Genomic DNA, 16,067 nt, shown 5'->3' with positions numbered 1-16,067 from the left:
TACAACGCATCCACTTAACACACTGTTTGCTGCTACAACTACACATGTTTCTTTTCCAAATATTTATTTATAAGTGACTTATGTATGTATGTATGTATATATATGTATATATTGTACTATTCTTAGTTAGCGTATTGTCTGTCTTGTCTTAATGTTGGTTTAAAATGGAGCACTGTAACAAAAAATAATTTCCCCCAGGGATCAATAAAGTATTCTGATTCTGATTCTGATTCTGATTCCTCTCAAACTTGAAAAGTAGTACATTTAGATTTTCTGACAAGGTTGCATTTATTTTAAAAGAAAATCCAGCCACAATGAAACACTCCAAATTTGTTTGAACATAGAAAACAGGTTTTTTTCTACCAAACCAGGTAATGCTAACAGAATGGAACAAAAAGCAGAAACATCTAAAGAATAGCTTTGAATGTCCTTCAAGAAGCCAGGAGGACTATTCCTGAACACTACCTAAAGAAATGACAAAAAAGCTGCCTAAGAGACTTCAGGCTGTGTTGAATAAGGAATGTGGTCATGACAAATACTGACTTTTGAGCTTGTTAGAACTCAACAAACATTTTTTGTTGTTGCTTTGTTTACTGTATTTCCATGTATGTTTGCACGCTTCAATAAATCCCTACATCTCCTTCCAAATTTCCTATCAAAACATAAAGAAATGAAGTGTGAGTCAAGACTTTTGCACAGTACTGGCTCTCATTTGCACACTAGTAAGATTTAAAATAAGTGTCCAGCTGCTGGGATACTAAAACCAATTACTTTCTCTTGGACGTCACTTCAGCTAATTCAAGCAACTTAACTGGACGTCTAACCAAGAAAGTTTTGCTTCTGTTTTAGTGAAATTTGATTACTTTATCTTTTATCTATCATTTTTATCTTAATATTAATTAGCAGCATTGTGTGTTGCACCTGTACAGTTTGTGAATTCAGCTAACTAACCATGCTTAACTCCACTCTCTTCCAAATATGATGACTTTGCCTTCAAAAACCAGCATGGGTGCTGGCCAAAACACCGAGGCAGAAGCAGTTCATCCGACCATGTGGCAGGATGAGCAAAGGTATATCAGCTGAGCCCTCAAATGATGCGGGCTGGCTTTGAGATCAGCTGATCTGCTTAGATTGCTGCCTGAAACTGATCCCGAGGCCAAGAACTAATGCTATGCTGAAAACACAGCCTAGCTCTCAACGTCACATCGCTGTCAATTAAACGAATACACAGATACATGCACAGAAAAATCCAATGGTTTCCATTTCAATTAGAGTTAAACTGTGTGTGAACTGAGGGAAAACAACTGCAAACTTTAAGTCAAAGTGCATCTTTTGAAAGACAGAAATCTCACGTCGCACCACGGACTGCGCTGAACCATCTGTCCTGTTTGTTCGAGTGTTGCTGTCAACCTCCGTCACAGAGATCTGACAGTTTGTAGACAGTGTGTACTGAACAGTTACTCTACATATTAATTCTGGCTTGTGAGTGTTTAATGCAGAGAAACGTATGCAATGTAGTGATGACTAATCATCTGTCCTGATTAGTTCAGGATCTCACAGCTGCAGCAGTGGTTCATGCTCCACTCTGCACAGATGCCATGTGACTCTCTATCTTTGCCTTTCCACCTCTGGCAACTGCTCAAGGTCCCTCGTTTCTGCCTATCTCAGTGCTGCACAAGTTATGTTAAGCTATACGGAGGGTCATAGATAAAGCCAACCAAATAACACATTGAATTATGGCAGTAAGTACACTTCCTTCATTTACACCTCTGTTATATTTCTCTGAATATCACTTTTTTTCCTATGCAGTGAAGTATGCAAATTGCTGTACTATACATACAGCAAGGTCAGTGCTAGAGTGTGTTATATTGCATTAACTCTGAAACTGTTAATCCATGTTCTCTTTTTTTCTTTATAAGAAGTGTCCATTCACCCCAAACTGCCTCATTCCCTTTTCAAAAGAGCTTTTATTGCCGCCTCAGATGGACTGGCTTTAAATCTGCAGTTTAACCTAAAACCTGTCAAAGCAGGAACTAACTCCATGAACAAATTGCTCTATTTGGGACCAGGGAAAGAAAGCCATTAAAGTGACTGGGGGGGAGAGAGAAATGTTTCTATTTCAGACAAGATCAGAGGGAAAAGCAGAGGGTTTTCACACCACTGGAAAAAAAAATCTGTTTGTTTTAAAGAAATATTTCGAAATCAGCAACACGGGGTACATTTTGTTTCAAAGCCTCCCCGTAGAGCTGCCAAGCTAAACTTTATTTCAGTGATTGACATCAACCCAGTCTGCACTCCCGGCTAGTGTGCAGGAATCCAGGAAGACTAGACGATTCCTCTTAAGCCAGCTACAAAAAAAAGTGGGCTTTCTAATGTGTTGGAGAAATAGAAACTAATTATAATTTTAATTCTACAAACATTTCTCGGAAGCAGAGTTGTTCTAGAGGCAAAACTGAAAGTCGCTTTGAATTAATCCTCAATGGTCTGAGCAAAAGTGCCGCTTTTTGTTGTTGTTATTTATTTTATTTTATGGGTTTTTTTCATTGTTAGGCAGCCAGCATTATGAAACACTGTTACTGAAAAAAGGAACGTAAAGCAAAAGGTGCCCCTCAGCATATTCAATTAATCCTCGAAATTATTACACATACTTTACTTATCTAGTTCATCCAAGCTATTCTTTTGGGGTGATGAATAATGCATGAGAATGGCAGTCATCTACAATGTGACCATATTCTCTAAAGAGACCTTTCTGTGCCATTTAGATTTGTCATTAAGCCAACATGTGCTCTGAACGTTTTGTCCTTTGGCTTTGGACAGCTGGCTGACTCATTAAGCTCAGAACTAACCAGGACGCATTTGTATATATATAAACAGAAATATCATACCTGTGATTCATTGTGACATAGAAAATGCATAAAAAGCATTTCACAAGCTGCATCCTCTTTGGAAGTAGAGCAGCATGTTATCACCTATTCCTTATCAACTTTCTGGGTTACTTCTCCTGAGTCGCTCATCTATAAGACAGTTGAGGTTAGAGCACTTGCAGGGCTAAAACAGGCTGTCTAACTGCATCCTTTTTGACACGCCTGTTTCCCCTTCATGAATTAAGTGGTTCACTTAAAAAAAACAGCAAAAAAACATGCTATTTAGCAGTGCTGCTGTGCACAGGTTTTTATCAGGAAGTAAAGAGTCCCTTGGCATTGAATTTAAATCCCCTAGGTGAGTGTAATTTTTTTTAACTTGCAGGTTTAAGGTTGTGAAGGGGTATATTTTACCTCTAACCACAAACCTTTCTTGAGCAACAAGCACAGAGCGAACGCAAAGGAAAGAAAACAAAGCAAAACAGCCCCGAATGGAACATAAGCAACAGTCCCCTGGCTAACAAACTGACTGGGTTATTTTCTGGCTTTCGCAGTTGCCAGATCACTATAGGAGTAAAACAATCTGGGCATTCAAAACACCACAAGCAAATATTGCTTTTGGAACAATGGTGTTTTGCCGGCGTGCCGTGGCCCTTTTTTAAGGTTTTGTGTTGTTTTTCATTTAGTTGTTCATACTGTACATCATGACTCAGTTTGCCGAATAATGAATCAAGACTTGATTCTACCTGTAGCTGTAATTGTTTACGCTGGGTCTCGTTCAAACAAAATGATTATTACCTAATTAAATAGACGGCAGCCTCAGAGCAGGCTGGAATGTCGCTGCTTTTATTTGTGGATTCAGGAAAAAGTGCTATCAGCAGATAAAAGCAGACATGTAGGAGAATGCGTGTAAACGTGCACACTTGATTTGGTCATACCAATGCCATTAATATGATTAAACTCAGCTTCTGCACTGGGTTCCTGGAGCTTTATGTATTGCCGCCGCCCAGTCGTTAGAGCATGGCTCTATTTCTCAGAACATGAAGCGGTATAGCAAAAATAAATCACAAGTTCACTTCCCAGTTTCTTCTGTGAAATTGTCTGCGACTCTAGATCCCTTATCAAATAATTGATGGAATTCTCCTTATGCTTTCAGGTTTTATGTCCTGTGTATGCTTTTGAGTGAGAAAGGAGCTCAACTTTTCACTTTCTTAGTGTTTGTCTTAGGGCTTAGTTTACTGTGTTATATTGCAGCAAGACCAAATGATTCTTCAGTTCTCATCTGTTTTTATTCGCAAGAGGCTTATGTCTCAGAGATCAGCCCACCTATCTGCTGGTCAGCTCACCATATACTTTCTGACATATTTCTCACTCGACTTGCCTTTGTCGATCTGCAGGCCATATCCTGAAAATTTCTTTTGACATTGGTTTCCAGCTATGAAAAAAAAAAGCTAGATAGTACAAGACTTGCCGTGTGCAATTGTTTTGTGCGTTCTACTTATGTTGTACTTTTCCTGCTACTTTTTACTTTTGTTTCAAAACTACCTGGTTGCCGTCAAGATGGCGAACCATCATGGCACATACACCCAGATGTACCTTCATTAGGTACACCTTTTCAACTCCTCATTGGTGTAATGAAATAATCAACCAATCATATGGCAGCAGCTCAATGCATCAGGCAAATAGACATGGCCAAGACTACCTGCTGAAGATCAACTCAAGCATGAGAAGCTGACAGAAAAGTGATTTAAGTGGTTTTGCAAGAGGCCAGGCTGGTCTAAGTATTTCAGAAACTATCGATCTGCTGGGATCTTCCCACAAAACCATCTCTACGGTTTACAGGGAATGGTCCAAAAAGACAAAATATCGAGTAAGCGGAAGGCCTTGTTGATACCAGAGATCAGAGGAGACTGGTTAGACTTTCACCTGACAGGAAAAAAACAAACACTCGTTACAACCGAGGTAGCAAAGCGTCTCTGGATGCACAACATGTGAAACCTTGAAGCGGCAGAAGTACACACTGGGTGTCACTTTCCTGTTAGGAAACTAAGGTTCCAATCCACGTCAGCTCACCAAAACTGGACAGTAGAAGATTAGAAAATCTGCCTGCTGTGATGAGTCTCGAGTTTTGTTGCGACATTGATGATGATCAATGATGATAGGATGAGCGACATAAAAGCATGGATCTATCTTGTATCAATGCTTCATGCTGGTATTGGAGTGAAAAATATTTTCTTGGCACATTTTGGGCTCTTTTTACTACCAACTGAGTATTGATTAACCACCAGTATCTGAGTATTGTTGCTGGCCATGTCCATCCCTTAATGACCACAGTCTACCCATCATCTGATGGCTACTTCTAGCTATGGTGTTTCCATTTGAAACCCATGTCATTTCCCTTTCCCCAACCACTTCCTCCAGCTCATCCGGGGGGGAATACCAAGGTATTCACAAGGTAGCCCAGAGGTATGGTCTCTCCCAGTAGTAAATGGACCTCAGCTACTAGGTGTTTTGGATGTATCCAAGAGGCTTTGTAGACAGATTCCCGAGCCACATCACCTCGCTCCTTTTGATGCTGAGGAGCAGCGACTCTACTCCAAGCCGATCCCGAAAGGTCGGACTCCTCACCCTATCTCTATAACTGACCGACATACCCTTTGAAAAAAGCTCATTTCTGCTACTCTAATTCCCAATCTTCTTCTTTCGGTCACTACCCACAGCTGTTGCACATAGGTGAAGATAGGAACATAAATCCAGAAGTAAATCTGAAGCTTACCTTTACACTCAGCTCTCTCTTCAACACAACAGACCAGCACCAATCTGTCTGTAAATCTCCTGCTCCACTGTCCCGCAACTTGTCAACAAGACCCCTTTGCTATTTTAAACAAAGAGTACTTGTAATATAAGTTTTCTCTGCTATAAGTTGATGGTGCACATGTTAAAGCACAATGAGAGACTCCCACCTCTTAATTAAAGGGAGCCCACATCATCTACAATAAATTTTTTGGCATGCATATAATTGAAGAGGCAATGTTGCTTCCAGTATGCAGGCTAACACAGTTTGTAGGATAAAATAGACTTATTCTGTAACAGCAATATAAGTGTTAGGTACAGACATTCTGTAAGAAATACAACCAGACAGTGAAATTCCATATTTAGACTTATTCTGGAAAGCATCCGTTGGCAAAGAAAACATGCGGTTCCTTTACTATTGCAGGTTAAACAAACCATCCTACACATGGCATGAGCAATTAAGTATGGAGTGCAGATTACATCACTCTGAATTTTAGCAGTTGCCATGCTCCCAGAACATCTAATTACAGGGCCTTCACACTACAATCTTCAAGGTTCAGCGAGAATGCACAAAAACAGCATGAAACAAGGCGGCAATAGTAATCAAAGTCAGCCCAGCAGAGGAAAAAAAGAACACTTGCAAAGTGCTTATTACTTACACTTATCTCTGGCTTATACAAAGCAATAGTGAGCATGTCCTCAGAACGAATCATATCAAGGCCTGCATCATTGTCAGTGGATCAGAGCCAGGAAGTGGAGGAGGTTGAAGTGAGAAGGCAGCTGCTTGCTACTGTTGTAACACAAGGAATTGACAAGATCATTGTAAAATGATCACACATAACAGTGGGAAGATTTGTGGTGGGATGATGGTGTTATAAATTAAAATCCATGTTACACTTATCCTTATACTGCTGTAAAAAAAGAAAAAGAAAGAGAGTGCTGCTGGGCTTTTAAAGGAGGTAAAGACAGCTAATATTAGCCTCTCTACATGGCCTGCCAATAAAGTTTAGGGTCAATTCTACAGTTTTATTCACCTTCAGCACAGTCAATAATGCGCCTCCAGCTTACATTTTTAAACTTCTAACCCATTACACATACCATAATTCACCTCTAAGTCTCTTATGGAGGAAACTTTAAGTTATTCTTGCTTCACTCACTTAATGGCATTGTGTAACTTCTAGAAAAATACCAGGGCTTGGCATACGACCTGGTAGTAAGGGTTACCTATAGCTGTTAGCTTGCAAGAAAATCTCTCCCAATGTAGTTGCAGCTTATAAAATTCCAGTAAACATCTGCAAATCAAAACAACACCTTAATTTGTTGTTTCACTGAAGGGAACAAGCCTCACATGGATGGGCATGAAACTGCAACACCCTGCAATCGTCCAATTAGTTTTGCGTCTCTAAAAAATCTATATTATAGAGAAAAATGTCTGTAATTCCTGAACAGTTTTGTTTAACCCCTCTGCACCTCAATCACATCTTGATTTAATCATAAAGCTGTCCAAATACTTATGGACCTAATTGTGTTTCACCAAACAAGAAAAGAGCGTGACCTGCTGTGGGTGGAAAGTCCAGTCATAAGCACGACATAAATGTTTGTTCAACAATGCGGTGAGATATTTCAATTCAACCAACACTGCCATCCATAAAGCAATGCAGGGTTAATAAAAAGATATGACAACTAATCAAAATTCCGAGCGGCTGGAAAAGTCAGCATTCAGTCGTCCGTTAATAAATCTATACAGTTTTATTCCCAATTTGAATTAAACTGAAAAAAAAAATAGGCTAATCCTTCGTTATCATTGGGGTCATTCTGTCTCCACTTGGTGTGGCTCTTTCCAATTTGTGTGAAATTGAGGGCTTTGGGGTTAAGAGGAGAATCTGCAGGCACAGATAGCACGTTGCAGGATGTGCCAACCGCCAGCCTTGCCCCTGTTGGCCGCGGTGACATCACAGAGTGCCACAAGGAACAATGACTCAGTATTGCCACAAATTCTACGCCGTGACTGGACATCTCTAACCCTCACCCGTCATCAGCTCACTGTCCACTCTCATGAACGCCCTAGGCTTTCATGAAGACCTCAGGCTTCTGGACAGCAAGAGAAAAGCGTCACGTGAAAATACATCTTTGCTGCATCTGCCACCGAACATCAATATCTTTGCCAGAGCCATAAAGTCAAGGAATTTTTCTTTTCCTTGTCTTCCACTGACTCCGTTCACTCAAGGGGCTTCATTAAGTTACAGCCACTCCTGCCAGACTAACTACACTGATTGTACTCCGAGGTGGCCATTACTTTCACACTGATTAGGAAGCAGTGATTGTGTCAAGACTGATTGGGGACGCACACATACGTTGGCATTCCAATTACACCAAGTACCATCTAGAAAATGGTCAAAGTGTACTTCAGGTCATTTGCATTTAACTGAGTTGCAGTGCATGAACAAATGATCATTCTGTGGAGCAATTTTCCTTTTTTTTTGGTGTGTAGAAGGATTGTCTTCAAAATCAAAAGCATCACAAAAAAAATAAAAATAAAAATAAAAATTCAACTTATTTAATGAGCACCACACATTTGAAAGTGACTTTAAACTCTATTTCACCCCAGTTGCCCCAATTTGAATGCACACTGTGAACACTGTTTATGTAATATTTCTCTAGTGGGTGACTTTGTAATTGAGCTACTGTATCTAACATTTCTGAACTGCATTTTCTCATTTTTAGTCCCTCGACAGCACCTTTGTGCCAATAAATAATCATTTAGCAACTATAAGTCACTGCTGTCAGTAATGAGAACGAAAAACAGGAAAATATGTGCGACTTTTAGTCACATCCATGCTGTCGGTATCATTATTTTGAAATTTGACTAAATTTTAGTCAAAGTTAGTCACCGTGGCGCTGCACTGTCTAATGTCAAGCTAAAGAGAAAAGGAGGAACATGAACAACTTTACAGATAATAAATATGCTGATAAAAAAAAATTTATTATTATTTATTTATCCAAAGAAAGGCTCATATCAGGCTTTTTGTTTGAAATTATGAAAGGTGCTGTCACCCACCATAATTCATTCATCATGCAGCTTCATATTGGTTTTGTGTCACAGATGAGAGCGCACAACAAACTTGCTGGCGTGTGTTGTTCCATCCACAGACTACGGTGATTATACAAAAACAGAACGAACTGCTCAAGGGACAAAACTAATATGTTTTAAAATTAAAATTCTGTGGTAGTTTGGAAAGCGCCGTTCGGCATTCTGCTGCATGAGCGCACCGCTCTGAATCACAAAGAGTCGCACAGGCTCCTATTTTAACATAATCTCAGCAATCAATCAGCTACGCCACAAAGAAGTCAATGGGCCTTGACAATATGTACCTGTCAGATCATTGCCTCTAATGCATTAAGGTCTGGTGCATCTGATAGGCGGCGACATCCCAGCGTACAACCGAGAGTCAGATATGGTGACAGGCTTTTGTCCCGCCACCTGCCCGAGAGCATTCAAATCAAATATGAATAACCAACCAGAGTTAGAGAAGTGTTTTTATACAAACAAAGAAAAAAAAAATACAGTAAAAAGTACATATAATAAATGTCTGGTGGATATATAGATATATATATATAGATAGATATAGATATATATAGATATATATATATATATATAGATATCTATCTAGGGGTGCCAGTAGCAGCTGGATAGCATAGTGGTTAGACTACACGCCTTTGGAACAGAGGATCGCAAGTATATATATATATATATATATATATATATATATATATATATATATATATATATATATATATATATATATATATATATATATATATATATATATATATATATATATATATATATATATATTGAGTTTGTGACTGAACAAATCTCTGCTTTTTTCCCCAATTTCCTATTTGCACTTGCAAAGAAGTTGTTGAACATGTCCATATTGTGTAAGCCTTAATGCAGGATATATTACACAGATATCTAATATTGTGTGATGCTGTCTCCCCCCAAATGCTCCTGGGCTGATGGAATTTTATTAATGCATTGAATATAATAACATAATCAGCTTCTTGGTCTGGTGTGTCGGAATATCTCATGATTCAGGAGCTTTCACATAACCGTACATAGTGCAAAAAAATTTTTTTTCTCCCCCTTCCCTTTCATGTAGAATAAAAATATGCACCTACAATGATAGGATGCAACAACATTTGCAGTAAGGAGACAGGGCTACGGTAGAAAAATGAAAATGCATTGTGAATTCTAAGGGATGGTATCTGCAAGGAATAAAACGTCCAATCATGATAGCATTTAGACACTTGAGCAGACCTTGTGGGGTAGTTTCTTCGCACCCTTAGAGTCATAAATTGTTTAAAAATGTCTTGTAACATTACCCTGTTGGCTTTGCATTAAAGCCCACTGAGTAAACCTACAACATCGAGGCATATGTTTGCTGTTGTTTACAACGTTTTAGAGAACAGAGGAACTGAATACTTTTTTTTCCAAGCGAATGAATGAAGATTTTTAGAGGATGTGTTAAGTATCTTCTTGGAGCTTAGAGACTACACTCACCAGCCTCTTAGTTACACCTTGCTAATGCCAGGTTGGACTCCCTTTTGCCTTCATAGCTGCCTTATTTCTTAACGACACAGATTCAACGAGGTGCTGGAAACATTCCTCAGAGATTTTGGTTCATATTGAGGTGAAAGCATCACACAGTTGCTGCAGATTCCATGGTAAGAGTCTCCTGTTCCACCACATCCCAAAGGTGCTCTATCGGATTGTGATCTGGTGACTGTGGAGGCTATCTGAGTGCTCTTAAACTCAGTGTCAAGTTCAAGAAACCAATTTCAGATTGTTTGATTTTTGCGATATTGCTCATTGCCATTACCAGAAGACAGGTACACTGCGGTCATAAATGGTCAACAACAATACTTGGGTAAGGCTGTGGCATTTAAACAATGATCAGTTGGTATTAAGAGATCCGATGTGTGCAACAAAAATATCCCCCACACCATTACAGCTTGAACTGCTGATAGAAAACAAGACAGATCCAGGCGTTTGGGATATTTACACCAAATTCTGACCCTGCCATCCAAACATTGCAATAGAAAAGGACCTGTTGGACCAGATAATGTTTTTAAATCTTCTACTGTCCAACTTCGGTGATCTTGTGTGAACTGTAGCCTCAGTTTTCTATTCTTAGCCGTCATGACCGACACCTGGTGCATTCTTCTGTTGCTGTAGCCTATCTGTGTTCAGAGATGCTCTTCTGTATGCCCTGCTTCTAATGAGTGGCTGTTTGAGTTCCTGTGCCTCACTATCTGCTCGAAGCAGTCTGGCTATTCCCCTCTGACCTCAGGCATCAAGAAGGCATTTTCACCCAGAGAAATGCTAGACGTTTTCTCTTTTCAAGACCATTTTCTATAAACCCCTAGACACGGTTGTATAGGAAAATCCCTGTAGATCAGCAGTTTCTGAAATACTCAGACTAACCACTTAAATTACTTTTCTTCCCCGATTCCGATGCTCAGTTTGAACTTCAGCAGGTCCTCTTTCGCATATCTACATGCCTTAACGCACTGAGTTGCTTTCATATGATTAGCCGATTAAGGTGAATAGGTGTACTTAATGAATTGGTCGTAATCCCTTTGATTGTTATGTCTAGAGGATGGATTACAGCCGCATTCTGTAAACAAATGCATGACAATACATCCGAGTGGAGGAATCCTGATGAATTTGATGACCCTCTGGATTTAGTAGTATACAAGAACGCCTTTAGCAAGAGGACAAAGTTTATACTTTTCCAGCTAAATATCTCAACATCCACATTGATATACTGGTGCAAAATGACAACCAGGAATTCACACATGTTGTTGTTGTCACTGCGAACTATCAAAGGGTCAGCGAGGTCATGTGCATGTCAACGAGCTCAATCCTAAATTAGTTACCGATGCAGCTTTAGCCCGTCAATAATGACAAATTCTTTTATTGACAATAAAAATAAGTGCAACAGTTTGTAGTTTCCCCTCGTTTTCACCACTCTTAGTGTCGAGCACACGGTCTCACCGTGACCTTAGCCAACAGAGACACTATTCAACTATTCACAGATGAAAGAAAACAAACACAGCATCAGCATGTTCATCGCACATTCACATCCCCTCTTTTTAAAAGCTTTTACACAGGTTTCCACCATTCGCCTCCCCAAATTATGAAAATTGATTGAATGCGAGATCACAGCAGTTACAAAGAGCCAATTAAGCAGGGCAGATGTGCTTTGTGGAAATATTACAGGACATTAGTCTGATGTTTTTGAACTTGCAGGGGCAAAAACCCTCTTTCGACTCAGTGATTGGAAAGCTGCATGCCTCCCACACGCACTTTAAGTATAATGAGCGTAAAAGAACAGTACGAGGGATTTAGATGACAGTCCACCTACTCAGCGCGCTTCAAAAAATGGTCATTAAGCAAACAAAGGTGCAGATTTTGACACACAAACGTATGGCATAAATCACTCGCGAGTGTTGGAACTGAAAACCACGGGGAGTTTAAACACAGCTCATGTCAAACTACTACTGTGATTTTCTTTTCCTTTCTCCTTCCATGAAGGGAAACCACGGAAACCACCCAAGCCACGCCAAATTGGATTTGAGAGAAGGGGGGGGGGGTGACGGCTCTTTTTATCAGTGTCCTCTGTTGTAAAATTCAAGCGACTTTGTGCACCACAGCAAGAGCGATGCACAGATAGCCTTGATGAAGAATAAATACAAAAAATTAGAAATTAAAAAAGCCACTACTGTTCCTTTCATTTCTTTCTGATCTCTAAATCAACACCACAACTGATGAATGGCAGCAAAAAAAGAAAAAGAAATGACATTAGGGGGTTTATCCAGCGCATGGCCACTTAAGACATACTCATTTACTTCAATATGCTTTGGTTACAAATATAATTAAAAAGCTGTCAAAGATCTAAAACAAAAATCTTTTCAGTGCAGTGGAATCGAAGCTGACATGAAAATATCCACCCGACTGTTGATGAAATCAATCCTTTTGCTTGAGTGGACAATGTGTTCAATTCCACGTCAAAACTCCAGCTGAATTTCAATCAGACAGTGTTGAGCCTAACGAAATGAGACACAGACACATGAAAGGATCCAGACAAACACATGCCACTCACAATTTAGCAGCACAGCTTAAAGACAAACATAATCAGTCCATCAATCAAGCCGCGAATGCTAAAAATTGTTCTCCATAAAGACTGTATTTCACCTCTCTGGCTCATTTTTTTTTTCTTGACCGAGGACATGAATTGCAGGGTTTACAGGACTGCCAGGGGCAAAAGAAGTAGAGCTGGATGTGTGCCACAGCACTGGGGCGAGGAACCACAGCAGTGGATGTTTCTGAAGACAATCACAGATAAAACCTCTCCACTGAGAGAGGGTTTAAGAATCTCGGCTGGGTAAGTAAATGTTCTGAAATAAAATTTCTACAGAACGACTTCAATCGTCTTGATGGAGATGCCGAGGCATGAGGACAGACACATGGCAGCAACAAGAGACAGCATGGGCTGTGTGCTTAGTGCTTAAAGATGTAGACCAAAGGCTATCCTTGCTTGATCTCCTTTGGATCTTGTTAAGCTCAAGGATAAAACTAAAGGAGGGAAGATTGAAAATTCTTCTCAGGAATCCCACTGAGGTGTCCCACTGGAACGCACCTGGTGGCTTCAATTAAAGGATGGGACACTTGTTTTGTATGTTTTTTATTAACAAAACATACAAAAAATGTTAAGTCTCCATCCTTTTATCATAATAACATTTTATTCTGCAGATTTGCTTTGAATATTCTAGGGCCAGGAAACTCAACACCCTGATATAATTTGCAGTTGTTGAAACAAAGGGTTTTTATCACAGTCACACTAGAACACCAAGTTTCCATCCCTAATCGTGGCTTATTATGCTGCGCAGACATTTTTCTAGCACGGATCTGATCCTCTCATTTCCTGGAGTGTGTTATCAATTTTCATCACTATTCACAGTAAGAAGCTGTGTCCTGCAGGTTTATGACACACAATCCTCAATTAGGATCACACTGTGTAAGTCCTTAGCACATGGCAAATATTATTACAGTATACTTCAAGCCAGTGAGCCAGCACTGGAAAGAGAGGTGCTGTTACATAAGAATAATCCTCATGAGCTCCAAGATGTATCACCGAGGCGCACATGCACAATGGACCTCTAAGATGCAATTTTGGAAAGATTGTTTCTGGAAACTATGACCTTTAATTCTGCAGGAAACCAGCGCAAGTGTTTCTTAGACCATAACAGATACACTGCCGGCTGCAGATTCTATGTAATTACAATAAGATTGTGATTCTAGGTCTTACTGCAGTGAACAAGGATTGCATATTCATTCACTGAAAAATGTGTTGTTGTTTCTTTCATTTGCACAAGAAAAAAGGGAGGAAAAAAAGTTTTGCTTTTAATTAAAGACATGCCGTGAAAAACTCTTCTTTTGGGTATGCTGGAAAGCTGCTAGAGCCAGGCATCATCTGGAGAAAAAGTCCCATTGGAGGACCGGTTAAAATTTCCAGATTGCATTTTAGTTTAAACCCTTTTCCCACAAGACAGAAGGGATTCATTAGCCAGACCACCAGCTGCCTTCAGATCTATATATCCTGGCCGCCAGGCAGTCAAAAAGGATGTTGCTGTTCTCCTCCCAGTGGCACTAATTGACTGATGCAATGTGGAAAATGACATTTAAATCATCTTTTTCTCCCCCCACCAAGAATCCATATAAAACGCAGAAATTCCTACTAAAAACATATTAAGTGACACCTCAAAGAGATTGGGACTGATGTTGTGAAGCTATATGAAGAGCTCTCATCAATGCAACTCTCCTAAGTTTTCCCATGAAATAAATATGGGCTTGGAGATGAATTTTATGTAATAACTTAAGTCAAGAGTCGATACAACCCCAGTGCTTCTGTTGCAGAAGATAATCCTTGTCATGTTGAAATATTGATGAGATAAGTGTTATTTAAAGCCAGAGCTGCTCTGGGTTCATCGTACAGGTGCAGAGCCACTGCAGCGAGGTCTTCGGAATCCATAATATATGACTGAACACATCTGAACTGAATTCTTGTTAGGGAATGTAAGCGTACACGCAGATGAGACAAGCAGGATGTTCGCTACCCTGCATCACCGTGTATCTCACGCGGTCCCCTGTGTGACAAAAATCACGCTACTTGGCTCCAGTTCGTATTAAACTTACTTGAAATCTTTGTTTAACAAAAGCCTGGCTCCTCAGTCGGCACAGTGGGCGTAAAGACACATAGGCTAAAAGGTTTAAAATGCTTACCTCCCAAAAGTAACACCACCGACTGAAGCGCAAGGATGTGCAACATGTTTCTCTGAGCCGTTAAAAAACACGAATTCCCCCAAAAATTAGTGCGCAAGCCGATGCGTGTTAGTTCAAAGAAGAGCATCCTACGTGCAGTGTGGTTTCTAAAAATGAAGAATGAAAACACGTCTTTTCATGCTGCAATCGTTAGTTTCCAAACGCTGAACAATCATAGTTCGAGTGAGCAGTTTTGAAAGTCTGATCTACTTGTTTTTGTCAGGAAAATTCAAGAACTGAAGAGAAAGAACTTCAGCTTTGCTTCGGTCTCTCCAGCATTTTTCTTTTTAGAAGAGATAACGCTTAGATTACTGGCGAAAGACCAGTTATGACACATTTTCACAACGATTTTGTGTTTGTTTTATAGCGGGGGGTTTTTTATCCCAAGAAGCGCAGAAATCCTCTGTCCTCAGACGGTCAGTTTTTCCAGCTCCCTTCTTTCTGCATCACCGGGCTCCTGAAGCTGGCTGTAGTGCGTAAAGTCCGATACTTTCCGTCCATCCTCGTGTTAAGGCGAATTATCTAAAAGTAGAAAAGTTCAAGTCCCGGCATAGATCAGCGTACATCCACACCCAGACAGCTTTTCGTGAAGTCCTGAGCCAGAGGAGAGCGCGCAAGAGGTCCGTATTCAGCGTTCAGCTTCCACTTCTAATGACACTTTGGCACCAGGTGATTCATATATTCAGCGAAAGTCCGGATTCAAGTCATCGTTCTTCTATGTTTATGCAGACAGACTGCAGTTTGTGGAGCTTACGCATTGTCACCCCGTCCAATGCGCGTCGAGGGGACCAGAAGGAAAGACATAACAGACACAGAGCGGGGGCGTTTGGCGCTCCAGGAACATCATATCATTGATGCCGGGAGTAAACATATTTTAATTCATCACTTTTGACCAGCTGAGTTTGCATTAAAGCATCTTCCTAAAACAACAACACCGAAAAAAACTAATATGTTCACCCTGTCAGTTTTAAATCAAAATCAGACAGTTGCACGTGTGTTAAATAACCAACACGTCTGGTGACGTC

At 40.1% G+C, this 16,067-nt stretch overlaps 1 protein-coding gene across 1 annotated transcript in view; it reads right to left on the bottom strand.

Moving 5' to 3' along the window:
- si:dkeyp-14d3.1 (transmembrane protein 132C) overlaps positions 1 to 16,067 on the bottom strand; it is a 186,733-nt gene extending 170,666 nt beyond the window's left edge. The window contains exon 1 of the mRNA XM_026188667.1: positions 15,004 to 16,067. Within this exon, the coding sequence (XP_026044452.1) occupies positions 15,004 to 15,130 (127 nt within the window). The 5' untranslated portion in view covers positions 15,131 to 16,067. The remainder of the gene's footprint in view (positions 1 to 15,003) is intronic.

Source organism: Astatotilapia calliptera, chromosome 12 (genome assembly GCF_900246225.1).
Source record: "Astatotilapia calliptera chromosome 12, fAstCal1.2, whole genome shotgun sequence".
NCBI classification, from domain to species: Eukaryota; Metazoa; Chordata; class Actinopteri; order Cichliformes; family Cichlidae; genus Astatotilapia; species Astatotilapia calliptera.
The sequence above is the reverse complement of the archived record's forward strand: the minus strand, read 5'-3'. Positions and strand labels throughout refer to the sequence as shown.